The following is a 24,903-nucleotide window of genomic DNA, read 5'->3' as shown; positions in this document are numbered from 1 at the left end:
ATTTGTCTGCATTTCCGGACTGATAAGAACTTCCTGGATCGACTGGTCACTATGGATGAGACATGGATTTATTTGTATGTCCCTGAAAACAAGCAGTCAAAAAAAAGAGTGGAGGCACAGTGGTTCTCATTCAAAGGTTCAGGGTGCAAAAATCAGCCACTAAGGTGATGGCATCTGTGTTCTGGGATAAGGAGGGTGTGCTGCTAGTGGACTACCTTTAAAAGGGTTCCACCATCAATGCACTGTATTATTGAATTTTTGGACTAATTGAAGGCAGCTCTGAAGCCCAAAGGGCACAGCAAGCTGTCCAAGGGAATCTTGTTCCTGCAAGACGACGCCTCCGCTCACACTGCACAAGAGACCACAGCAAAACTGGCAGAGCTGGGCTTCAAGCTGGTTGACCACCTTATTCACCAGATCTAGCTCCCTCCAACTATCAACTGTTTCCAGAGTAAAGAAACACCTCAAGGGTACCAAATTTCACACCATTTCTGCTGCCATGACTGCTACGGATGCCTGGTTTGAGACACAACTGAAATCCTTTTTGTTAGGCTTACAAAACTTTAAATGCCAGTGTAAGTAGTAAGAAGTGTGTTGACATCAGTGGAAAGTATGTGGAATAAATGTAGTTTCCTCATCCTGTCTCGTTTCTTTCTGGGTAAAACCAAATTACTTATCAGCGGCCCCTCGTATATATAGTTAAATAGTACCTTATGTGTCTTTGAGATTAATAGAGCCCTGCTATAGTAATATTATACATGTTATACTGAGACAAGTAGTTAGTAATATTATATATGTTATACTGAGACAAGTAGTTTTGTAAAATAAGAGAATTTTGTTTACTTACCGTAAATTCTTTTTCTTATAGTTCCGTAATGGGAGACCCAGACCATGGGGTGTATAGCTTCTGCCTCCGGAGGACACAAAGTACTACACTCAAAAGTGTAGCTCCTCCCTCTGAGCATATACACCCCCTGGATAACCAAATATAGCCAGTTTAGTGCAAAAGCTGAAGGAGAGTAGCCACCCACAAGTAGAGATAAAGCAAGAACCGGAACAACCGGAGCCTCTGTCTACAACAACAGCCGGTGATAACACGCGGAACAAGAAACTGCCAACAGGCAACAGGGAGGGTGCTGGGTCTCCCATTACAGAACTATAAGAAAAAGAATTTACGGTAAGTAAACAAAATTCTTTTTCTTCATCGTTCCTATGGGAGACCCAGACCATGGGACGTCTCAAAGCAGTCCATGGGTGGGAATAAACAGAAAACTGAGAAGTAGGCGAAACCTAACTTCGCAAATGGGCGACAGCCGCCTGAAGGGTGCGTCTGCCCAAGCTCGCATCTGCCGAAGCATGAGCATGCACTTGGTAGTGCTTCGAAAAGGCATGCAGACTAGTCCAAGTGGCAGTCTGACAGACCTGCTAAGCCGTAGGCTGGTGCCTGAAACCGAAGAGGCACCGACAGCTCTGGTCGAGTGTGCCTTGATCCCCGGCGGGGGAGGCACTCGAGTACACTGGTAGGCATCGGAAATGGCCGACCCAATCTAACGAGCTAGGGTCGGCTTAGAAGCCGAGAGGCCCTTACGCCGACCTGTGGTCAGCACAAAAAGAGAGGTGCACCGCCTAAGAACAGCGGTGCGAGACACATAGATCCGGAGCGCCGCACCAGATCCAGAGTATGCAACGCTTTTTCAAAGCGATGAACAGGAGCCGGACAAAAGGAAGGCAGGGAAATGTCCTGGTTAAGGTGGAAGGAGGAACCACCTTAGTGAAAAAGTCCGGAGTCGGACGGAGAACCACCTTGTTTTGATGAAAAACCAAAAAAGGTGACTCCGAAGAGAGTGCAGCCAAATCAGAGACTCTCCCGAGGGAAGTTATGGCCACTAGAAAGACCACTTTCTGTGAAAGACGAGACAAAGAAACCTCCCTAAGAGGCTCAAAGGGGGGTTTCTGGAAGCCGTGAGGACCAGATTAAGGTCCCAGGGATCCAAAGACCGCCGGTAAGGCGGCATGATGTGAGATGCGCCCTGTAAGAAGGAGCGCACCTGAGCCAGCCGGGCGATACGCCGCTGGAACAACACTGGCCGAGCCGAGACCTGTCCCTTGAGGGATAGTCCTAGCTGCAGACCGGACTGTAGAAGGGACAGGAGGGTCGGCAAGGAAAAGGCCAAGAAGCATGGCCGGAAGGGTGACACCAGGACAGGAAAATTCTCCAGGTCCAGTGATAGATTTTGGCCAAGGAATACTTCCGAGCCCGAGTCATATTGGAGATTACTTCAGGAGGGATACCAGAAGTCGTCAAGATCCAGGACTCAAGAGCCACGCCGTCAATCTGAGAGCCGCAGAATTCTGGCGGAAAGATGGACCTTGTGAGAGAAGGTCTGGACGGTCCGGGAGATGCCACAGCACCTCAACGGACAGATGGAGCAGGTCAGGGTACCAAGCTCGCCTGGGCCAGTCTGGAGCAATGAGAATGACCCGACAGCCCTCCATTCTGATCTTGCGCAGGACTCTGGGCAAGAGCTAGAGGGGAAAACACTTAAGACAGACAAAACTGGGACCAATCTTGAACCAGCGCGTCTGCTGCAAAGGCCTGAGGATCGTGGGAGCGAAGATCCACTTCCGGAGTGCCCCAAGTGCGGCAGATTGACCGAAAGACTGCCGGATGCAGAGCCCACTCGCCGCTGTCCACGGTTTGACGGCTGAGATAATCTGCCTCCCAGTTTTCCACGCCTGGGATGTGGATTGCGGATGTGGTGGACCTGGAATCCTCCGTCCACTGAAGGATGCGTTGAACCTCCAACGTTGCCAGGCGGCTGAGTGTCACGCCCTGGTGGATGATGTAGGCAACCGCTGTGGCGTTGTCTGACTGGACTCGAATGTGCTTGCCCGCCAACTTGGTGAAAGGCCAAGAGCTAGAAGCACAGCTCTGATTTCCAGCACATTGATCGAGAGGGCTGATTCGGACGGAGTCCAAGTGCCCTGCGCTCTGTGGTGGAGATATACTGCTCCCCAGCCGGATAGACTGGCATCCGTGGTTGCTTGTGAGACGCAGGGCCAGGTCCCTGAGGGATGAGTGCTCCGTCCGGCAGGATCCTGAAAGGGCTGCGGATGGAGACCGGTCTCCTGCAAGGCAGGGAGAACCGTGCTGGCTCCCACTTCAAGCCAGAGCCCGAGGGATGGTGAAGGAGCGTGGCATGTAAGGCTCCAGCCCTGAAATCAACCTTAACAACACCGCCGACACAGTGGGGTGAGAAGGGACATGCCGGGAGTCCAGGCTTGGACCCGCTTTTCTTCAAACTCTTTCCAAAAATGAAAAATCAGATGAGAATGCATGTGTGGATGTGTGCCTCCTGAACACAAAGCATTGAACTGGCTATATTTGGTTATCCAGGGGGTGTATATGCTCGGAGGGAGGGGCTACACTTTTGAGTGTAGTACTTTGTGTGTCCTCCGGAGGCAGAAGCTATACACCCCATGGTCTGGGTCTCCCATAGAAACGATGAAGAAAAAAAGTGTTGTGGGCCCAGTCATTCGGGCAGATTTACTGTAATAAAACTTAATTTACTCAACAATCTCTCAGATAAGACTGAATAAAATCACTTGATGTGTTTCCACTCCAGCATCAGAGGTTCTCCAGTAGTGAAATTCAAAGATAAATAAAGAAGGGAATTTTGTTTACTTACCGTAAATTCCTTTTCTTCTAGCTCCAATTGGGAGACCCAGACAGTGGGTGTATAGCTACTGCCTCTGGAGGCCGCACAAAGAACTACACTTAAAAGTGTAAGGCCCCTCCCCTTCTGGCTATACACCCTCCCGTAGGAGTACGGATTCCTCAGTTTTAGTACCAAAGCAAGGAGGAGGAAAGCCAATAACAGTTTCAAAAACAAATTCAATCCGATAACAAGATCGGAGAACTTAAGAAACAACATGAACAACATGTGCACCCGAAAAACGAAACCCTAAGAACAAATAGGGCGGGTGCTGGGTCTCCCAATTGGAGCTAGAAGAAAAGGAATTTACGGTAAGTAAACAAAATTCCCTTCTTTTTCGCTCCTAATTGGGAGACCCAGACAGTGGGACGTCCAAAAGCAGTCCCTGGGTGGGTAAAAAGATACCACATGAACGGGCTGTCAGACAGCCTCTTCCTACAGGTGGGCCACCGCCGCCTGAAGGACCTGTCTACCTAGGCTGGCATCTGCCGAAGCGTAGGTATGCACTTGATAGTGTTTGGTAAACGTGTGCAGACTCGACCAGGTAGCCGCCTGGCACACTTGCTGAGCCGTAGCCTGATGCCGCAATGCCCAGGACGCACCCACGGCTCTGGTAGAATGGGCCTTCAGTCCAGATGGAATCGGAAGCCCAGCAGAACGGTATGTGTGAAGAATTGGTTCCTTGATCCACCGCGCAAGGGTGGATTTGGAAGCTTGCGATCCCTTATGCTGACCAGCGACTAGGACAAAGAGCGCATCAGAACGGCGTAGAGGCGCCGTGCGAGAAATGTAAATCCTGAGTGCTCTCACCAGGTCCAACAGATGTAAACCCTTTTCAAATTGGTGAACTGGATGCGGACACAAAGATGGCAAAGTGATATCCTGATTGAGATGAAAGGAAGAAACCACCTTGGGAGAAAACTCCGGAATTGGACGCAGTACTACCTTGTCTTGGTGAAACACCAGGAAGGGAGATTTGCAAGATAACGCCGCTAGCTCGGACACTCTTCGAAGAGACGTGACCGCCACAAGAAAAACTACTTTTTGTGAAAGCCGAGAAAGGGAAACCTCTTTCAAAGGCTCGAAAGGCGGCTTCTGGAGAGCAATGAGAACCTTGTTCAGATCCCAGGGTTCCAATGGCCGTTTGTAAGGAGGAACGATATGACAAACTCCTTGGAGAAAAGTGCGTACTTTAGAAAGCCGTGCCAAGCGCTTCTGAAAGAATACGGATAGCGCGGAGACTTGACCCTTAAGCGAGCTAAGCGACAAACCTTTTTCCAACCCAGACTGCAGGAAGGAAAGAAAAATTGGCAATGCAAATGGCCAGGGAGAAAACCCTTGAGCCAAGCACCACGCTAAGAATATCTTCCACGTCCTGTGATAGATCTTAGCTGAGGATGGTTTTCTAGCCTGTCTCATTGTGGCAACAACTTCATGAGATAAACCTGAGGCCGCTAGGATCCAGGACTCAATGGCCACACAGTCAGGTTCAGGGCCGCAGAATTCAGATGGAAAAACGGCCCTTGAGACAGCAAATCTGGACGGTTTGGTAGTGTCCACGGTTGGCCTACCGTGAGATGCCACAGATCCGGGTACCACGACCTTCTTGGCCAATCTGGAGCGACGAGTATGGCTCGATGGCAGTCGGACTTGATTTTCCGGAGAACTCTGGGTAACAATGCTAGAGGTGGGAACACATAGGGGAGTCGGAATTGCGACCAATCCTGAACCAAGGCGTCTGCCGCCAGCGCTCGGTGATCGTGAGACCGTGCCATGAAAACTGGGACCTTGTTGTTGTGCCGTGACTCCATCAGATCGACGTCCGGCGTCCCCCAGCGGCAACAGATCTGTTGAAACACGTCCGGGTGAAGGGACCATTCTCCTGCGTCCATGCCCTGGCGACTGAGAAAGTCTGCTTCCCAGTTTTCCACGCCTGGGATGTGAACTGCGGATATGGTGGACGCTCTGCTTTCCACCCACGTCAAAATCCGCTGGACTTCTTGAAAAGCTTGGCGACTGCGTGTTCCCCCTTGGTGGTTGATGTACGCCACCGCCGTGGAATTGTCCGACTGAATCCGAATTTGCTTGCCTTCCAGCCATTGTTGGAAGGCTCGCAGGGCAAGATAGATTGCTCTGATTTCCAGAACATTGATCTGCAGGGTGGACTCTTCCTGAGTCCACGTCCCCTGAGCCCTGTGGTGGAGAAACACCGCTCCCCACCCTGATAGGCTCGCATCCGTCGTGACCACTGCCCAGGACGGGGGAAGGAACGACTTTCCCTGTGACAATGAGGTGGGGAGAAGCCACCAACGCAGAGAGTCCTTGGCAGTTTGAGAGAGGGAGACAGTCCTGTCGAGGGACGTCGATTTCCCATCCCATTGGCGTAGAATGTCCCATTGTAGAGGGCGCAGATGAAACTGCGCGAACGGGACTGCCTCCATTGCTGCTACCATCTTTCCTAGGAAATGCATGAGGCGCCTCAGTGAGTGCGACTGGCTCTGAAGGAGAGATTGCACTCCAGTCCGTAGCGAGCACTGCTTGTCCAGTGGAAGCCTCACTATCGCTGAGAGAGTATGAAACTCCATGCCAAGATAAGTCAGAGATTGGGTCGGGGTTAGATGAGACTTTGGAAAGTTGATAATCCACCCGAAACTCTGGAGAGTGTCTAGTGCCACCTTCAGACTGTGTTGGCATGCCTCTTGAGAGGGTGCCTTTATAAGCAGGTCGTCTAGATACGGGATGACCGAGTGACCCTGCGAGTGCAGAACAGCTACTACTGCTGCCATGACTTTGGTGAAGACCCGGGGGGCTGTTGCCAGACCGAAAGGTAACGCTACGAACTGTAGGTGTTCGTCGTGTATGACGAAGCGTAGGAAACGCTGATGCTCTGGTGCAATCGGCACGTGGAGATACGCATCTTTGATATCTATTGATGCTAGAAAATCTCCTTGAGACATTGAGGCTATGACGGAGCGTAGGGATTCCATCCGGAACCTCCTGACTTTTAAGTGTCTGTTGAGCAACTTTAGATCCAGGACGGGTCGATACGATCCGTCCTTTTTTGGGACCACAAACAGATTGGAGTAAAAACCGTGACCTTGTTCCTGAAGAGGGACGGAGGTCACCACTCCTTCCGCCTTTAGAGCGGCCACCGCCTGCAACAGAGCATCGGCTCGGTCTGGTGGTGGAGAAGTTCTGAAGAAACGAGTTGGCGGACGAGAACTGAACTCTATCCTGTACCCGTGAGACAGAATATCCCTCACCCAACGATCTTTGACGCGTGACAGCCAAATGTCGCCAAAGTGGGAAAGCCTCCCACCGACCGCGGGTGTGGGAATCGGAGACCGCAAGTCAGGAGGACGCCGTCTTGGCAACGGTTCCTCCGGCTGTCCTTTTTGGGCGTGACTGAGACCTCCAAGAATCTGAGCGTCTCTGGTCTTTTTGAGTCTTTTTTGACGAGGCGAATTGGGACCTGCCCGGTCCTCGAAAGGACCGATAACCAGACTGACCCTTCCTCTGTTGGGGTTTGTTTTGTCTGTGTTGCGGTAAGGATGAGTCCTTACCCTTGGAGTGTTTGATGATTTCATCCAAACGCTCTCCAAACAATCGGTCACGAGAAAAAGGCAAATTGGTTAAGCACTTCTTGGAATGAGAATCTGCTTTCCAATGTCTCAACCACAGGGCCCTACGCAAAACAACGGAGTTGGCTGACGCCACTGCCGTGCGGCTTGTAGCGTCAAGAACAGCATTAATCGCGTACGACGCGAATGCCGCCATTTGCGAGGTCAATGGTGCTACCTGCGGGGCAAATGCACGTGTGACTGAGTCGACTCGCGCAAGCCCGGCTGAGATAGCTTGGAGTGCCCATACGGCCGCAAAAGAAGGCGCTAATGACGCTCCAATCGCTTCATAGATGGATTTCAGCCAGAGCTCCATCTGCCTGTCAGTGGCATCTTTAAGTGCCGCTCCATCTTCAACTGCAACCAAGGATCTAGCTGCAAGCCTGGAAATTGGAGGATCCACTTTTGGACACTGGGTCCAACCCTTGACCACCTCAGGGGGAAAAGGGTAGCGTGTATCTTTAAGCCGTTTAGGAAAACGCCTTTCAGGATAAGCGTGGGGTTTCTGGATTGCGTCTCTAAAGTCAGCGTGGTCCAGAAAAGTGCTTAATGTACGCTTAGGGTATCTGAAATGGATTCTCTCGTGCTGCGAAGCTGACTCCTCTACAAGAGGAGCTGGTGGGGAAATATTTAACATCTTATTGATGTTAAATATAAGATCATTAACTATGGCGTCACCATCTGGTGTATCTAGATTGAGAGCGGTCCCAGGATCAGAATCCTGATCAGTTACGTCCGCCTCATCACCCATAGATTCATCTCGCTGGGATCCTGACCATTGAGATGAATGTGAAGGCCCGTCATAGCGAGCCCGCTTAGGCTGCCCGGGGCCATCGTCCGAGTCAGAGTCTTCACCCTGAGGTGTATATGCCCGTCCCGGAGCTTGGAGCTGAGGGGGACCAGGGGGCAATGATTGCACAGTGTCCGTGGCCTGAAGTACAGGCCTAGCTCGCAATGTGTCAAGAATTTGTGACATAGTGAGAGACATTCTGTCAGCAAAAGCTGCAAACTCAGTTCCTGTCACCTGGACAGCATTCACAGGTGGTACACCCTGGGTCACGTCCAGCAGAGGTCCCGACTGTGCAAGCGCCGCAGGGGCCGAGCACTGCACACAATGGGGGTCCGTGGAGCCTGCTGGTAGAAAAGTCCCACATGCGGTGCAGGAAGCATATAATGTCTGTGCCTTGGCACCCTTGCGTTTTACGGACGACATGCTGCTGGCTCTCTGCAATGTGAGAGAGTCTATAGCCAAAGGGCGACCAGCGCTATGTAATACCAAGTATTTGTAGAAACAAAATACTAAGAATACTACTGGCACAAGAGGGGGTGAGCCCTGAGGGCTGCTTACCGCCCGCTGAATAGCGGGTAAGAGGCGCAGAATTCCTTGTCTGGGTCTCCCCGGCTCCCCTCTGCAGCTCAGCGTGTCAGCAGGAATGGCTGCCGGCGTCTGTGGAGAGGGGCGGTCCGTGGGAGTTCCCAAACAAAAGTGCGGGAAACAGTGTCCCCTCTGTGCCGATTGTGAGGGCTGGAGTATGTAAAAACGACTCCAGCCCTCGGCGCTGATGCACTGGCCAGCGTCCCGCCCCTCTCCTGACTGGCAGGTCTGGGGGCGGGAACGAACGGAAGCAGGCCGCAAAAGCCGGGGACTCGAGTTATCAGCGCGGCCGCCGTAAAAGCGCGGGCCGCGCTGAAGTCCCCGGCGCACCACAAGTGCCAGCCGCGCCGCAGTCCCAGCGGCCGGCGTGACCGATTTCCAGAAGTGGCCAGCGTCCCGCCCCTCTCCTGACTGGCAGGTCTGGGGGCGGGAACGAACGGAAGCAGGCCGCAAAAGCCGGGGACTCGAGTTATCAGCGCGGCCGCCGTAAAAGCGCGGGCCGCGCTGAAGTCCCCGGCGCACCACAAGTGCCAGCCGCGCCGCAGTCCCAGCGGCCGGCGCGACCGATTCCCAGAAGTGTGCCTGCTTCAGCGAAGCTGAATGAGGCCATGGCACAAGCGCCGTAGCGCTGATGTCCCCCGGCGCACTACAACACCCAGCATGCTGCGGTGTGAGCGCCAAATGCACGGGGACACAGAGTACCTTGAGGAAGCAGGGCCATGTCCCTGATGTACTCCGCTCCATCCAGCATCTTCTCCAGGGGCTGTAGATGGAGCACGGTCTCAGTGCCTGGAGACCAGTAAATCCCACTTCACCCAGAGCCCTGTAAAAAGGGATGGGGAAGGAATCAGCATGTGGGCTCCTGCCGCCGTACCCGCAATGGGTACCTCAACCTTACAAACACCTCCGACATACAGTGGGGTGAGAAGGGAGCATGCTGGGAGCCCTGTATGGGCCCTCTTTTCTTCCATCCGACATAGTCAGCAGCTGCTGCTGACTAAAAACAATGGAGCTATGCGTGCGTGTCTGACCTCCTGCGCACAAAGCTAAAACTGAGGAATCCGTACTCCTACGGGAGGGTGTATAGCCAGAAGGGGAGGGGCCTTACACTTTTAAGTGTAGTTCTTTGTGCGGCCTCCAGAGGCAGTAGCTATACACCCACTGTCTGGGTCTCCCAATTAGGAGCGAAAAAGAAATGGTAGATTTTAAACTTATGAGGTTAGAAACCATTGTATTTAGCTTTCCTTACGATCATGGCTAATGCTAGCTTACACAGATATCATCATAGATTTCATGGGAGTATGGTATCCCCCATGCGATTGTCCAGGTCAAGTTGTCTTCTGTGGTCAAGTATCCCCAAGGATTAAGGGTCATGTATAATCTAGGATATTACTCTAGCTGGGCTCTGTTAATATTCGAGACAAATACGGTACTATTGTTTGAAAATTAGTTCTATATATTCATGTTTTGTTCATTTAGACTAAATACTGAAGACTTTATAGATCAGATTTGCTTACTGGGGTTATGTCCATTATACATTAAGATGGCTGGATAATATCCTGGCCTTAACCAGCAGGTTTCTCTGACTTTTTAAACGTATATCTATCTGACTGTTTAGCCCACAATATATATTATATATTATATATTATATACATACATACATACATACATACATATTTTTTTAATGCATACTTTAAAGTTATTTGAAGGTCTTGACACAGCTCACTGTTTTTACCCATCCTGAGATGTTTCTTGTGTGGCACCTTGATAACGAGGCATCAGTTAAACCAGCTGATATTTTTCACCAAGTTGCAGAATTGTTTTCTAATTACTGATGGAAAGTAGTGAAACCAACTGAATTATGACTAATTGCACCATTCTTTTTTTCATGTGTCCAATACTTTGTTTCCCTGTTTCCATTCTAATTTTCACACAACTTAACTTCTAGACCTTATTGTTTGGTTTGCCTGTGTGTGGATGGGATGGATTACAGACATCTAGTGGGAATTTAATGTCAATACCATCTTTAGAAATATATTTACTTAGAAAATTGGTAACTTGTTCAATACTTATTTCACACGCTGTATATCTGCTACAGCTGCTTACTGTATTTTTCAGACCATAAGACGCACTTTTTTCCTCCAAATTTGGGATGAAAGTGTGGGGTGTGTCTTATGGTCTGAATGTCAAAGTGGGGTACCTACGGGGTAGGGAGCTGTGGGGAGGGAGGGGCTGTGGAGTGGTATCACAGGAGGCAGGGAGGGTCTCTGCTGCAGGAAGCCGGCGGCTGGAGAAACCACGTGTACCCGCTGTTTAAAGTAAGCGAATATTCATTAGCTGCTCCCCGCCCACCTCTCTCTGCTCTCTTCAGTCAGTGCCTAGAAGCGGGTGTGAGGAGCAGCAAATCAATACTTGTTTAATGTAAACAGCGGACACACGTGGGAGCTCCAGCTGCCGGCTTCCTGCAGAGGCTGGGGAGACTGTGTCCGCTGTTTATGAGGCAGGAGCAGGGGGCCGCTGCAGTCATGTCTGGCCCGGAGGAAGTGCAGATCACTGCAGTGTCCGGGCCAGAGCACGGCATACCTTCACAGCACAGCCGCAGTCTCTGTGCTGAGTGCTCACATTGCTTTCAGTTTGGACCTGCCTCTGCACTAGAAACAAAGTCTCCTGTAGCTGAACAAGGACCTGCAATGATGTAATGAAGAGGGGTGGGCCAGAACAGCACAGAGCCGCACCTCTTCATTACGCCACTGCAGGTCCTCTTCAGATATGGGAGACTTTGCTTCTAGTGCAGAGGAAAAACCAAACAAAGTTAGATCAGCATCACATTTGTAAAATTAAGGCAATAAATACATTTAGTAAATTTAGTATATAAAGGCATTACTGTACACCTGGATGGGATTGGACACACACACACACACACACACACACACACACACACACACACACACACACACACAATGGGGGCCATATCTACATGGAAGGGGCCCAGAATGGGGTATAAAAGAGTACAGAATTTGGGGATATTACCTCCATAACAGCATCAGCAGCAGACCCCACCCCCCCCATAACAGTGTGTCATGACCACATTTTTTTACTGTTTTTTTTTCTATTTTTTCCTCCTAAAAAAAAAAGGGCGAGTCTTATAGCCCAGTGTGTCTTATAGTACAAAAAATACAGTACTTAAAACTATGGAGAGGCAAGTGGGGAAGAGCAGAGTAAGGCAAAAGACAAAATGCTGCTGCGAAAGAGTTTTGCTTCAGCTAGCGCTGGTTTCAAGGCTATACTGCTCAATACGATTGTACTCCTTTTAGAGAGAGTACAGTGCTTGGCAATTTCCAGTAGTCCTAGAAAGCGCAGCAGTCTGACTCAATTAAATCAGTAAATTATGCATTTACCAACATAAACTTTCAATCTTGGGAAATATCCTTTTAACCCCTAAGGCTATGTGCACACGGTGCGTTTTTCTCGGCGTTTTTGCGCGTTTTTCGGGTGCGTTTTTGGCCTCAAAACTGCATGACTTTGCTTCCCCAGCAAAGTCTGAGTTTTCATTTTTGCTGTCCCCACACAGCGTTTTTTTTCAGCTGCGTTTTTGTGGTGACCACAAAAACGCAGCATGTCAATTATTCCCGCGTTTTTCACTGCGCTTTTCATCCATTGAGTTCAATGGGATGTTGAAAGACGCAATGAGAAACGCAAATAGCTGCGTTTTGGTGCGTTTCTAAGACCAAAAACGCAGCTATAAGCGCAGGAGGTGGGTAGTAAAGTGACGTGTACAGGAAGAGGATTCCTTCTGTCAGTATAGACAGAAGCGTGAATCCTCCCGGTACCGTCACCGCCGCGTCCATCTCCCGTCCTGTGCATGTATGCTGCCGTGCGGCGCCATGTACAGGCAGGAGGTGGAAGCGGCTGCGAAAACAAAAGTTAACAGTAGAATAAAAAAAAAAAAAGTTATACTCACCTGTCTGCAGCCTCGCGGTGCCATGCCCGCTCCCAGCTCCTGTCACGGTATCGCCGCTCCCGCTCCGGCTGTGTGCAGTCTCCCCGGGGCAGGACCTTGCTTGCAGGACCTGGCGATGGATCACCTGATGCAGTCACCTGACGCATCAGCTGATCGAGTCTCGGGCTGACGCGGGCGCCCGGCCGGTATCAGCGGATGCGTCAGGAGACTTCATCCCTGATTACCGGCAGCTGCTGCAGCGATCGGACAGGATCAGACTCCCGCCCCATCGCTCCGGGAGCTGCCGGTTATCAGCACATAAGTGAGTATTATTTTTTTTTTTTGCACCGATTCATCAGCTGATTGTATAAACGGCTTTTATACAATCAGCTGATGTGTGATGTGCTTCAGGCCCTAGAACCTGACACATCATCTGATCGCTTTGCCTTCCAGCAAACCGATCAGATGATATTGGATCCTGATTGGACGGCGCGGGACCCTGACCCAGGATTACTGCGGAGGGGGGTTTATTTCAATAAAGATGGAGTCACTAATTGTGTTGTGTTTTATTTCTAATAAAAATATTTTTCTGTGTTGTGTTTTTTTTTTATCTTTACTAGAAATTCATGGTGGCCATGTCCAATATTGGCGTGACACCATGAATTTCGGGCTTAGGGCTAGCTGATAATATACAGCTAGCCCTAACTCCATTATTACCTGGCTAGCCACCCGGCATCAGGGCAGCCGGAAGAGTTGGATACAGCGCCAGAAGATGGCGCTTCTATGAAAGCGCCATTTTCTGGGGTGGCTGCGGGACTGCAATTCACAGCGGGGGTGCCCAGAAAGCATGGGCACCCTGCACTGTGGATTCCAATCCCCAGCTGCCTAGTTGTACCCGGCTGGACTCAAAAATGGGGCGAAGCTCACGTCATTTTTTTTTTTTAAATTATTTCATGAAATTCATGAAATAATTTAAAAAAAAAGGGCTTCCCTATATTTTTGGTTCCCAGCCTGGTACAAATAGGCAGCTGGGGGTTGGGGGCAGCCCGTACCTGCCTGCTGTACCCGGCTAGCATACAAAAATATGGCGAAGCCCACGTCATTTTTTTTTTTTTGGGGGGGCAAAGAAATCCTGCATACAGTCCTGGAAGGAGGATGCTGAGCCTTGTAGTTCGACAGCTGCTGTCTGCTCTCCTGCATACACTATTGGATGGAGGATGCTGAGCCTTGTAGTTCGACAGCTGCTGTCTGCTCTCCTGCATACACTATTGGATCGAGGATGCTGAGCCTTGTAGTTCTGCAGCTGTCTGCTCTTCTGCATACACTAGTGGAGAATGAAGAACACATTGAAGAAGGAAATGACATCAGACCTTTTTTTTTTGTTCACTGATAAAAAACGCATAAGGACGCAGTGAGCAAAAACGCAGCAAAACGCAGCAAAAAAACGCACCAAATCGCGGCAAAACGCGTGCGTTTTTTGCCGCGTTTTTTCGACGCAGGTGCGTTTTTGTGCATTTTTAGCGGCCAAAAACGCACAAAAACGCAGCGTCAAAAAAACGCAGCGTGTGCACATAGCCTAAATGTGCCTTTAGTTATAATAAGTGCCTCCACTGATGCTGCCCTAAAATTGTTTGTTAAACTACTGATTAGATCTAGACATGATAATATTTTATAATGACACCCACACTACAACAGATTGTATTGATAACCATGGTGTGGTGATAAATTCATTATGAATGAGGCACTAGTATCTGTTACTTCATGTCCATAGTGGCCAATAGAAGATTAAAGGGAATCTGTCAGCAGGATTTCACAACCTAAAAACTATTAATTGCATGTAGCTGTTTGAAGACAAGTCAGTCAATAGCTTTACATGGCCAGTACGTTGAGGAATCAGCATGTGGATTGATATACAAATTAAGCTGATGTGCCATTTCTAGATCTAAAGCCTCTGTCACTCCAGCTCTATTTCCCACCAGAGCAGCCTCCTCTGGCATGACAGCTTCTATGCAGTGTGACTTCAGGCAAATGAATATCCAGTCAAGCAAGAGGAGGTGGCGCTTGGAGGAGAATAGAGCAAGTAACAGGCTTCAGATCTACAAAGATCTTCAGCCTTATTTGCATATTAATGCACACAACACATTTTCAGTAAAGGGGGAATGAACTAGCCATGTCAGGTATTGTGAAGAAAAGTTCAGCAATTCCTACTACATAAGCATATAAATAGTTGGGGAGTGAAATCCAGCTGAGCTTCCCTTTAAAGTTTCTTCCTTGCCTCAATAAGAGGGAACCTAAAGGCCCCGTCACACTAAGCAATATCGCTAGCAACATCGCTGCTGATGGACAACTTTTGTGACGTAGCAGCGATGTTGCTGTATGTGACATCCAGCAACAACCTGGCCCCTGCTGTGAGGTCGTTGGTTGTTGCTGAATGTCCTGGGCCATTTTTTAGTTGTTGCTCCCCCGCTGTGAAGCACAGATCATTGTGTGTGACAGCGACAGAGCAACAACTAAATGTGCAGGCAGCAGGAGCCGGCTTCTGCAGACACTGGCAACCACGGTTAACATTGGGTAACCAAGAAGCCCTGTCCTTGGTTACCCGATATTTACCTTCGTTACCAGCCTCCGCCGCTCTCACTGTCAGTGCCGGCTCCTGCTCCTTGCACGTGTAGCTACAGCACACATCGGGTAATTTACCCGATGTGTGCTGTAGCTAGGAGAGCAGGGAGCCAGCGCGAAGCGGTGTGCGCTGCTCCCTGCACGTGTAGCTGCGTGCGCTGGTAACCAAGGTAAATATCGGGTTGGTTACCCGATATTTACCTTAGTTACCAAGCGCAGCATTGCTTCAGTGCGTCGCTGCTGGCTGGGGGCTGGTCACTGGTTGCTGGTGACCGCTCACCAGCAACCCATGTAGCGATGCTCCAGCGATCCCTGCCAGGTCAGGTTGCTGGTGGGATCGCTGGAGCGTGACTGACCTCTCACCAGCAACCTCCTAGCAACTTACCAGCGATCCCCATCAGGTTGTATCGTCGTTGGGATCGCTGGTAAGTTGTTTAGTGTGACGGTACCTTAAGCCTAGCAAGGAAATCCTATATTTGAAAAGATAAGGTTACAGCCGATAACACAATTGTGCATGATCTAGTATTTTAAAAAACCACACACCACAAATTACAACAAAGCAAAAACTTCTTACCAGTGATAAAGAAGGGTTTACGAAGAGTCTTCACAGATTTGTCAAAATCCCTGTGAAGCATAGGGGTCGTCTGAAAAACAAACACCAGCATGTATGCAGAGTCTAAATATACATCCATAGAAGGAGGCAAATTCTACAAGAACAATACAATGCTATTGAATGGGAATATACAAAATCCACTGACAAGTGAAAAGAAATCTGCATAAATCTGTCATACTGCAGATTTCCAAATCAGCTTTAAACCCTACATGTTGCTGATCACTACCAGAATTATGTGATTAAGCTGAATGTATTGGTGTCATGATCTGTCTAAATTACAAGGAAAAATTACCACAAGGTCTGCATACTCTGTCTACCCTCAAATATCGAAATAGAGGAGGGCACTTTCAGAAGTCCATGCACAGACCAAAATACAAGGACTGGCTGCGGCTCTCATAACCAAAGCGTGAAAGCGTCACTTATTTCTAGGAGGCTGTCAGGCTCAGATCATGAGACCTGCGGCCAGCTTGTTGCATTGCAATGGACCACAATGCACAGACTGGTCGTGGGTTTCCTGTGCCGAAACAGTGTTGCATTGATGTTTGAAATATGACAAAAGTGAGTACACCCCTCACATTTCTGTAAATGTTTTATTACTAATCAAACTAAAAAAAAAAAAAAAAAAACCCTAAGTGAAAGTAGCTAAAATTATTCTCAATTAGCCATTAATTCTCCCCTCTCCCCGATGTCTTGCGAGTCAGTGTAACAAGGTCTCAGGTGTGTATGAAGAGCGTGTTAAATTTGGTGCGATGGCTCACACTCCTACTAGTAACTGGAAGCTCTACAGGAATTCTTGCTCTACATAAAAGATGGCAGACCCTATAAGAAGGTTGCCACCACCCTGAAGCCGAGCCATAGCACGGTGGCCAAAACCAGACAGCAGTTTAAAAAGAAAGGCTCTTCTCAGAACAGGCCTTGCCATGGTCGACCAAAGGAGTTGAGTGCACGTGTTCAGCGTCATATCCAGAGGTTGTCTTTCCAAACTAAACATCAGAGTACTGCCGGCATTGCTGCAGAGGTTACACAGGTGAGGGACAGCCTGTCAGTGCTCAGACCAAACGCTGAACACTGCATCAAATTGGTCTGCATGGCTGTCATCCCAGAAGGAAGCCTCTTTTAAAGATTATGCACATAAACAGTTTGCTGAAGACAAGCAGGCTAAGGATCACTGGAACCATGTCCTGTGGGCTGATAAAACTAAAAAACATTTGGCTTAGATGGTGTCAAGAGTGTGTGGTGGCAACCAGCTGAGGAGTACAAAGACAAATATGTCTTGCCTACAGTCAAGAATGGTGGTGGGAGTGTCATGGTTTGAGGCTGAATAAGTGCTGCTGTATGTGGGGAACTACAGTTCATTGAGGGAACCAATAATGCCAACATATACTGTGATATTCTGAAGGAGAGCATGAACCCCTCCCTTTGGAAGGATAACCAACTCAAATACTTCTAAGGCTGGAAACACATCTATGCGAGTAAAATCGGTTCGACTGGGCTGAAAAATACTCGGCTGATTTTAGTTCACGTTAGGTGCGAGTGCAACGCAAGTGCGATGCTTTTTGCTCGCGTGTGTGTCGCGTTTGCGATGCTAGTTTCATGCAACATCTTAATTATATAAAAGCTATTACACATGTGTCATTTAATTTACCTTTGGGAATGTGATGTCACATTCATCTGTTGAATATTTAATGAGCGAAGTTACTGCCACACTCGCAAATGTGAACGCTGGTGCGCGTGTGTGATCCTACTTTTAATCCCCTTCCATAGGAAATCATTGGGACAAATGGTGCGAGAAACTCGCAAAAATGCAGCGTGCTGCGATTTTTTTCGCAGTCCGATCTGGACTGAGGAAAAAAAAAAAAAAAAAAAAAAAAAGTCGCAGATGAGAGCTGAATCATTCACTAACATGTGTCCGATTCCAATGCTAGTTTTTCTCGCATTGTTCTACTGCGAGAAACTCGCAAGTGAGAAGCAGCCCTCAGACGACCACTGTCATGCTAAAAAAAAAATAAACAAAATAACAAAAACACAGAGTAAAGGTGCTGGACTGGCCAAACATGTCTCCAAATCTAAACCCTATTGAGCATCTGTGGGGCTGCAAACGGAAGGTGGAGAAGAGCAAGATCTCCAACATCCACCAAGTGCATAAACTACAATGCTGCTCCCAACTTCTCCACACAAAGAAGAAATGCCTTTTTACAGTGGCACAAAATTGAGGAAAATAAAACAAAAACACACAAAAACAACAAGAATGCTTACCAACCTGATAGTTGAAAGTACAGAAAGATTCCTTAGCTGTATCTTTAAAATGTGCTTGAAATTTGGAATTATTCTCACTCTCCCAGACCATTTCCTTTACATCTTCGTCTATTAAAAAGGGAGAAAGATGTAGTGTTAATGCAATTATTTACTTTCTTTAATTTTGTGAGTGGAGGAGAAGAAAAAATGAAAAAAAACTTCAACAACACACGACACATCTGTTAGGGCTAGTAAGTGTCACAGGTTTCTTGTTACTTTCTTCCTTTTCACATGGAACATAACAGACTAGAACATAACCTGCCAAGTACAAGGGAACGTTTCCATCTCCATTACACCTGATGTGTTAAAGCATAAATCAAACAAATCGGTCCAGAGGTGTGAGGAATTATGGATCCCGTCTCACCTTATATAGGCGAGATATATTCAGGTCCTACAATCTAATATATAAAGCTATACATACATACATACATACATACATACATACATACATAGTTAGGTCCAGAAATATTTGGAAAGTGACAATTTTCGCGAGTTGGGCTCTGCATGCCACCACATTGGATTTGAAATAAAACATCTACAACAAAATTCAAGTGCAGATTGTAACGTTTAATTTGAAGGTTTGAACAAAAATATCTGATAGAAATTGTAGGAATTGTACACATTTCTTTACAAACACTCCACATTTTAGGAGGTCAAAAGTAATTGGACAAATAAACCAAACCCAAACAAAATATTTTTAATTTCAATATTTTGTTGCGAATCCTTTGGAGGCAATCACTGCCTTAAGTCTGGAACCCATGGACATCACCAAACGCTGGGTTTCCTCCTTCTTAATGCTTTGCCAGGCCTTTACAGCCGCAGCCTTCAGGTCTTGCTTGTTTGTGGGTCTTTCCGTCTTAAGTCTGGATTTGAGCAAGTGAAATGCATGCTCAATTGGGTTAAGATCTGGTGATTGACTTGGCCATTGCAGAATGTTCCACTTTTTTGCACTCATGAACTCCTGGGTAGCTTTGGCTGTATGTTTGGGGTCATTGTCCATCTGTACTATGAAGCGCCGTCCGATCAACTTTACGGCATTTGGCTGAATCTGGGCTGAAAGTATATCCCGGTACACTTCAGAATTCATCCGGCTCCTCTTGTCTGCTGTTATGTAATCAATAAACACAAGTGACCCAGTGCCATTGAAAGCCATGCATGCCCATGCCATCACGTTGCCTCCACCATGTTTTACAGAGGATGTGGTGTGCCTTGGATCATGTACCTTTCCCTTTCTTCTCCAAACTTTTTTCTTCCCATCATTCTGGTACAGGTTGATCTTTGTCTCATCTGTCCATAGAAAACTTTTCCAGAACGGAGCTGGCTTCATGAGGTGTTTTTCAGCAAATTTAACTCTGGCCTGTCTATTTTTGGAATTGATGAATGGTTTGCATCTAGATGTGAACCCTTTGTATTTACTTTCATGGAGTCTTCTCTTTACTGTTGACTTAGAGACAGATACACCTACTTCACTGAGAGTGTTCTGGACTTCAGTTGATGTTGTGAACGGGTTCTTCTTCACCAAAGAAAGTATGCGGCGATCATCCACCACTGTTGTCATCCGTGGACGCCCAGGCCTTTTTGAGTTCCCAAGCTCACCAGTCAATTCCTTTTTCTCAGAATGTACCCGACTGTTGATTTTGCTACTCCAAGCATGTCTGCTATCTCTCTGATGGATTTTTTCTTTTTATCAGCCTCAGGATGTTCTGCTTCACCTCAATTGAGAGTTCCTTAGACCGCATGTTGTCTGGTCACAGCAACAGCTTCCAAATGCAAAACCACACACCTGTAATCAACCCCAGACCTTTTAACTACTTCATTGATTACAGGTTAACGAGGGAGATGCCTTCAGAGTTAATTGCAGCCCTTAGAGTCCCTTGTCCAATTACTTTTGGTCCCTTGAAAAAGAGGAGGCTATGCATTACAGAGCTATGATTCCTAAACCCTTTCTCCGATTTGGATGTGAAAACTCTCATATTGCAGCTGGGAGTGTGCACTTTCAGCCCATGTTATATATATAATTGTATTTCTGAACATGTTTTTGTAAACAGCTAAAATAACAAAACTTGTGTCACTGTCCAAATATTTCTGGACCTAACTATGTATGTATGTATGTATGTATGTATGTATGTATGTATGTATGTATGAATGAATGAATGAATGAATGAATGAATGAATGAATGAATGAATGAATGAATGAATGCTAAAGGAATTTGCACCATCGCATTTACAATCACAAAATTTTGCACAGACGCCCCCATGTGACTCAGGGAACGTCAGACTGTTTGGGCGGGAAAATTTAACCCCGTGCTTTCCAGTTACTCTTCAAAAATCCTGCAGCCATTAAACTGAAAGGAGGTGGGAGCTGCAGGCTATAAATAACTGTCAGTGGTTGCTATAGGAATAAAATAAACTGTTCGTATAAGAAGCTTATGTCTGAGGCAAAAAAAGATGTAGGTGGTGAGACAGCCCGGGCAAAGAGACAGCCCGGGCAAAGAGACAGCCCGGGCAAAGAGACAGCCCGGGCAAAGAGACAGCCCGGGCAAAGAGACAGCCCGGGCAAAGAGACAGCCCGGGCAAAGAGACAGCCCGGGCAAAGAGACAGCCCGGGCAAAGAGACAGCCCGGGCAAAGAGACAGCCCGGGCAAAGAGACAGAGACTGATGCAAATACAGACAGAGACTGATGCAAATACAGACAGAGATAGAAACAGACCGACAAAGAGACAGAGACAGTTACTATCCCACTACAGCTAGTCTGATATATTCACAATAACATCCCTGCTCTGAAATTCTGTAAATAACACTTGCCTTAGGATTTCAACAAAAAGCTTAATGTACAGTGGAACCTTGGATTGAGTAACTTGGTTTGAGAGCGTTTTGCAGGACAAGCAAAGCTTTTTACACATATGTAACTTGGTTTAAGAGCAATGCTTTGCAATAAGAGCAGATACTCAACGTGCGCACTTCTGGTTCCATCCTTACACCACGCTCTGACCCACGCTGGTGTGCTCTGTGTAAACCTACTGGAGGTTACTTTCTGTACAGTATACCATTGCACAGTACAGTATATACTATATAGCAGGTCTATTAATTTGCATTTGTGGATACAGTATTGTACTTTCTACTAACCAGTACAGCACATTGCTTGTACTGTAATAATTGCCTGAGCAGTATTCCTACCCCACATTTGGCTTAGTTCTGCACTTATTTTGGGGAGAATAGATATAGGGTGTTTTGTGTATTGTACTAAAATAAAGGTCATATTTATACATCATTTTTTGTCTATAGTATTTCTCGCACACCAACAATTCCATTGTAAGCTAAAGTGCAGTTTAATTTGTTTTACGTTTTGAACAGTATTTTGTATTAGGCTACATGCGCACACTGCTTTTTTTGCTGCGTTTTTGGTGCTTTTTGGCTGCAGTTTATTTGTCAGAACTTTCTGACATCTGACTTCCCAGCAAAGTCTATGAGAAGTCAGATTTGCTGTGCGCACATTGCAGTTTGTCAGCGTTTTGTCAAAAGTTTGTGACAAAAAAATGCAGCATGTTCATTCTTCCTGCGTTTTTGTCAACATTTGTCACAAAAACGCAGGTTGTGAAAAACGCACCAAAAACGCACCTATAATTAGGGTATGTGCGCACTAGGCGTTTTTTTCACGCTGCGTTTTTATGTGCGTTTTTGTCTAAAAAACGCACCCGCGGCTAAAAAAAACGCGGCAAAAACGCATGCGTTTTTGCCGCGATTTGGTGCGTTTTTTGCTGCGTTTTTGCTCACTGCGTTTTTAATCAGTGCACAATGCCATTAAAGATTGTTGATGAAAAAAAAAAAAAAAAAAAAGGTCTGATGTCATTTCCTTCTTCAAAATGTTCATTGTATGCAGGAGAGCAGACAGCTGCAGAACTAGTGTATGCAGGAGAGCAGACAGCAGCTGCAGAACTACAAGTCTCAGCATCCTCCATTCACTAGTGTATGCAGGAGAGCAGACAGCAGCTGCAGAACTACAAGTCTCAGCATCCTCCATTCACTAGTGTATGCAGGAGAGCAGACAGCAGCTGCAGAACTACAAGTCTCAGCATCCTCCATTCACTAGTGTATGCAGGAGAGCAGACAGCAGCTGCAGAACTACAAGTCTCAGCATCCTCCATTCACTAGTGTATGCAGGAGAGCAGACAGCAGCTGCAGAACTACAAGTCTCAGCATCCTCCATTCACTAGTGTATGCAGGAGAGCAGACAGAAGCTGCAGAACTACAAGGCTCAGCATCCTCCTTCCAGGACTGTATGCAGTTTTTTGCCCAAAAAGAAAAAAAAAATGACATGGGCTTCGCCATATTTTTGTATGCTAGCCGGGTACAGCAGGCAGGTACGGGCTGCCCCCAACCCCCAGCTGCCTATTTGTACCCGGCTGGGAACCAAAAATTATAGAGAAGCCCTTTTTTTTAATTATTTCATGAAATAATTAAAAAAAAAAAATGACGTGGGCTTCGCCTAATTTTTGAGTCCAGCCGGGTACAACTAGGCAGCTGGGGATTGGAATCCACAGTGCAGGGTGCCCATGCTTTCTGGGCACCCCCACTGCGAATTGCAGTCCGCAGCCACCCCAGAAAATGGCGCTTTCATAGAAGCGCCATCTTCTGGCGCTGTATCCAACTCTTCCAGCTGCCCTGAAGCCGGGTGGCTAGCCGGGTAATAATGGAGTTAGGGCTAGCTGTATATTATCAGCTGGCCCTAAGCCCGAAATTCATGGTGTCACGCCAATATTAGACATGGCCAACATGAATTTCTAGTTCAGATAAAAAAAAACCACAACACAGAAAAATATTTTTATTAGAAATAAAACAACACAATTAGTGACTCCATCTTTATTGAAATAAAGAACCCCCCTCCGCAGTAATCCTGGGTTAGGGTCCCGCGCCGTCCAATCAGGATCCAATATCATCTGATCGGTTTGCTGGAAGGCATACCGATCAGATGATCTGTCAGGTTCAAGGATGTGAATCACATCACACATCAGCTGATTGTATAAAAGCCGATTATACAATCAGCTGATGCATCAGTAGAAAAAAAAAAAAAAATAAATAATACTCACTTATGTGCTGTGCTGATTACCGGCAGCTCCTGGAGCGATCGATTGGACAGGAGTCTGATCCCGTCCGATCGCTGCAAGAGCTGCCGGTAATCAGCTGATGAAGTCCCCTGACGGCAGGATCAGCTGATAGCCGGCCGGGCGCCCGCGTCACCGCGATCAGCTGATGCGTCAGGTGACTGCATCAGGTGATCCACCGCCAGGTCCTGCAAGCAAGGTCCTGCCCCGGGGAGACTGCACACAGCCAGAGCGGCGGGACCGGGAGGAGCTGGGAGCGGGCATGGCACCGGGACCCTGCGGACAGGTGAGTATATATGACATTTTTTTTTTTTCTACTGTTCACTTTGATTTTCGCCGCTGCCTCCACCTCCCGCCCAGACATGGCGCCGCACGGAGCTGACATGCACAGGACGGGGGGTGGAAGCAGCGGTGACGGTACCGGGAGGATTCACGCTTCTGTGTTTACCAACAGAAGGAATCCTCATCCTGTACACGTCACTGTAGTACCCACCCCTTGCGTTTATAGCTGCGTTTTTAGTCATAGAAACGCGGCTATATGCATTTTTCATTGCGTTTTTAACATCTCATTGAATTCAATGGGTGAAAAACGCAGTGAAAAACGCAGAAATAATTGACATGCTGCGTTTTTGTGGTCACCACAAAAACGCAGCTAAAAAAAAACGCTGTGTGCGGACAGCACTTATGAAAACCCATTGACATTGCTGGGGAAGCAATGTCACTGCGTTTTCAGCACAAAAACGCGGTAAAAAACGCCTAGTGCGCACAAGGCCTTACAAGAGTTTTTTGTGACATTTCCAGGCTCTCACTAGGTGCAGTTTTAGCTGCAGTTTGTGAACACAAAAAGATGCAGCGTGCGCATGTAGCCTTAGGCTATTTTCACACATCAGGTTTGAGCAGTGCGGCTCAATCCGGCTGTGAAACCTATGCAACGGATGCTGCGAAAACACCGCATCCTTTGCATAGGTTTTTTACATGCGGCCCGTCCGTTTTTTTCCAGTTGCGGCACGCTACTGAGCATGCACAGTGGAAAAAAAACGCATGCGGTGGCCGGATGCCGTTTTTTTCCGCATCGTGCCGCATCCGGCGTCCATAGGCATGCATTGAAAAAGGCGCCGCAGCAGCTGGATGCGGCGCGATGCGGTTATTTTGCCGGACAAAAAAACGTTGCAAGCTACGTTGCCTCCGGCCGCTGCTTTAACTAATTTTGCCGCATCCGGAAAAATAAACAGATACCGGATTGTACCTGATGGCTTTGCGTTGTAACAGTGCAAATTATGGGGATAAAACGGATGCGGTACCGGATCCGTTTTACCAGTTTTTTTCCGGATTGTATCTGATGGAAAAAAAACTGATGTGTGAAAGTAGCCTTAGTGTACTGTAATATTTATATGAATACAGTACATTATTTTTTTATTACTGTAATAAGTTTGTAGAGATGCAGTAAATATTTTTGGGTTGTGGAACGAATTCTTTTAATTATTTTCTATGGAAAAATTCCTTTTGATAAAACAGTAACTTTGTTTATGAGCACACTCCCGGAACAAAATTATGCTCGTAATCCAAGGTTCACTACTTTTTATCAGGGTCTGGATTACTTCACAAAATGTATCAGCTTTCAA

The 24,903-nt window shown here is 47.4% G+C and overlaps 1 protein-coding gene across 2 annotated transcripts in view; it reads right to left on the bottom strand.

Moving 5' to 3' along the window:
• Window positions 1-24,903, bottom strand: part of SENP1 (SUMO specific peptidase 1) — a 114,843-nt gene that overhangs the window by 81,084 nt on the left and 8,856 nt on the right. For both annotated transcript variants that reach the window (XM_075337145.1, XM_075337146.1), the window contains exons 3-4: window positions 18,144-18,247; window positions 15,845-15,914 (exon numbers count right to left, since the gene is read on the bottom strand). In XM_075337145.1, coding sequence (XP_075193260.1) covers window positions 15,845-15,914; window positions 18,144-18,247 — 174 coding nt within the window. The remainder of the gene's footprint in view (window positions 1-15,844; window positions 15,915-18,143; window positions 18,248-24,903) is intronic.

Source organism: Anomaloglossus baeobatrachus, chromosome 2, assembly GCF_048569485.1.
Source record: "Anomaloglossus baeobatrachus isolate aAnoBae1 chromosome 2, aAnoBae1.hap1, whole genome shotgun sequence".
Lineage (NCBI taxonomy): Eukaryota > Metazoa > Chordata > Amphibia > Anura > Aromobatidae > Anomaloglossus > Anomaloglossus baeobatrachus.
The sequence above is the reverse complement of the archived record's forward strand: the minus strand, read 5'-3'. Positions and strand labels throughout refer to the sequence as shown.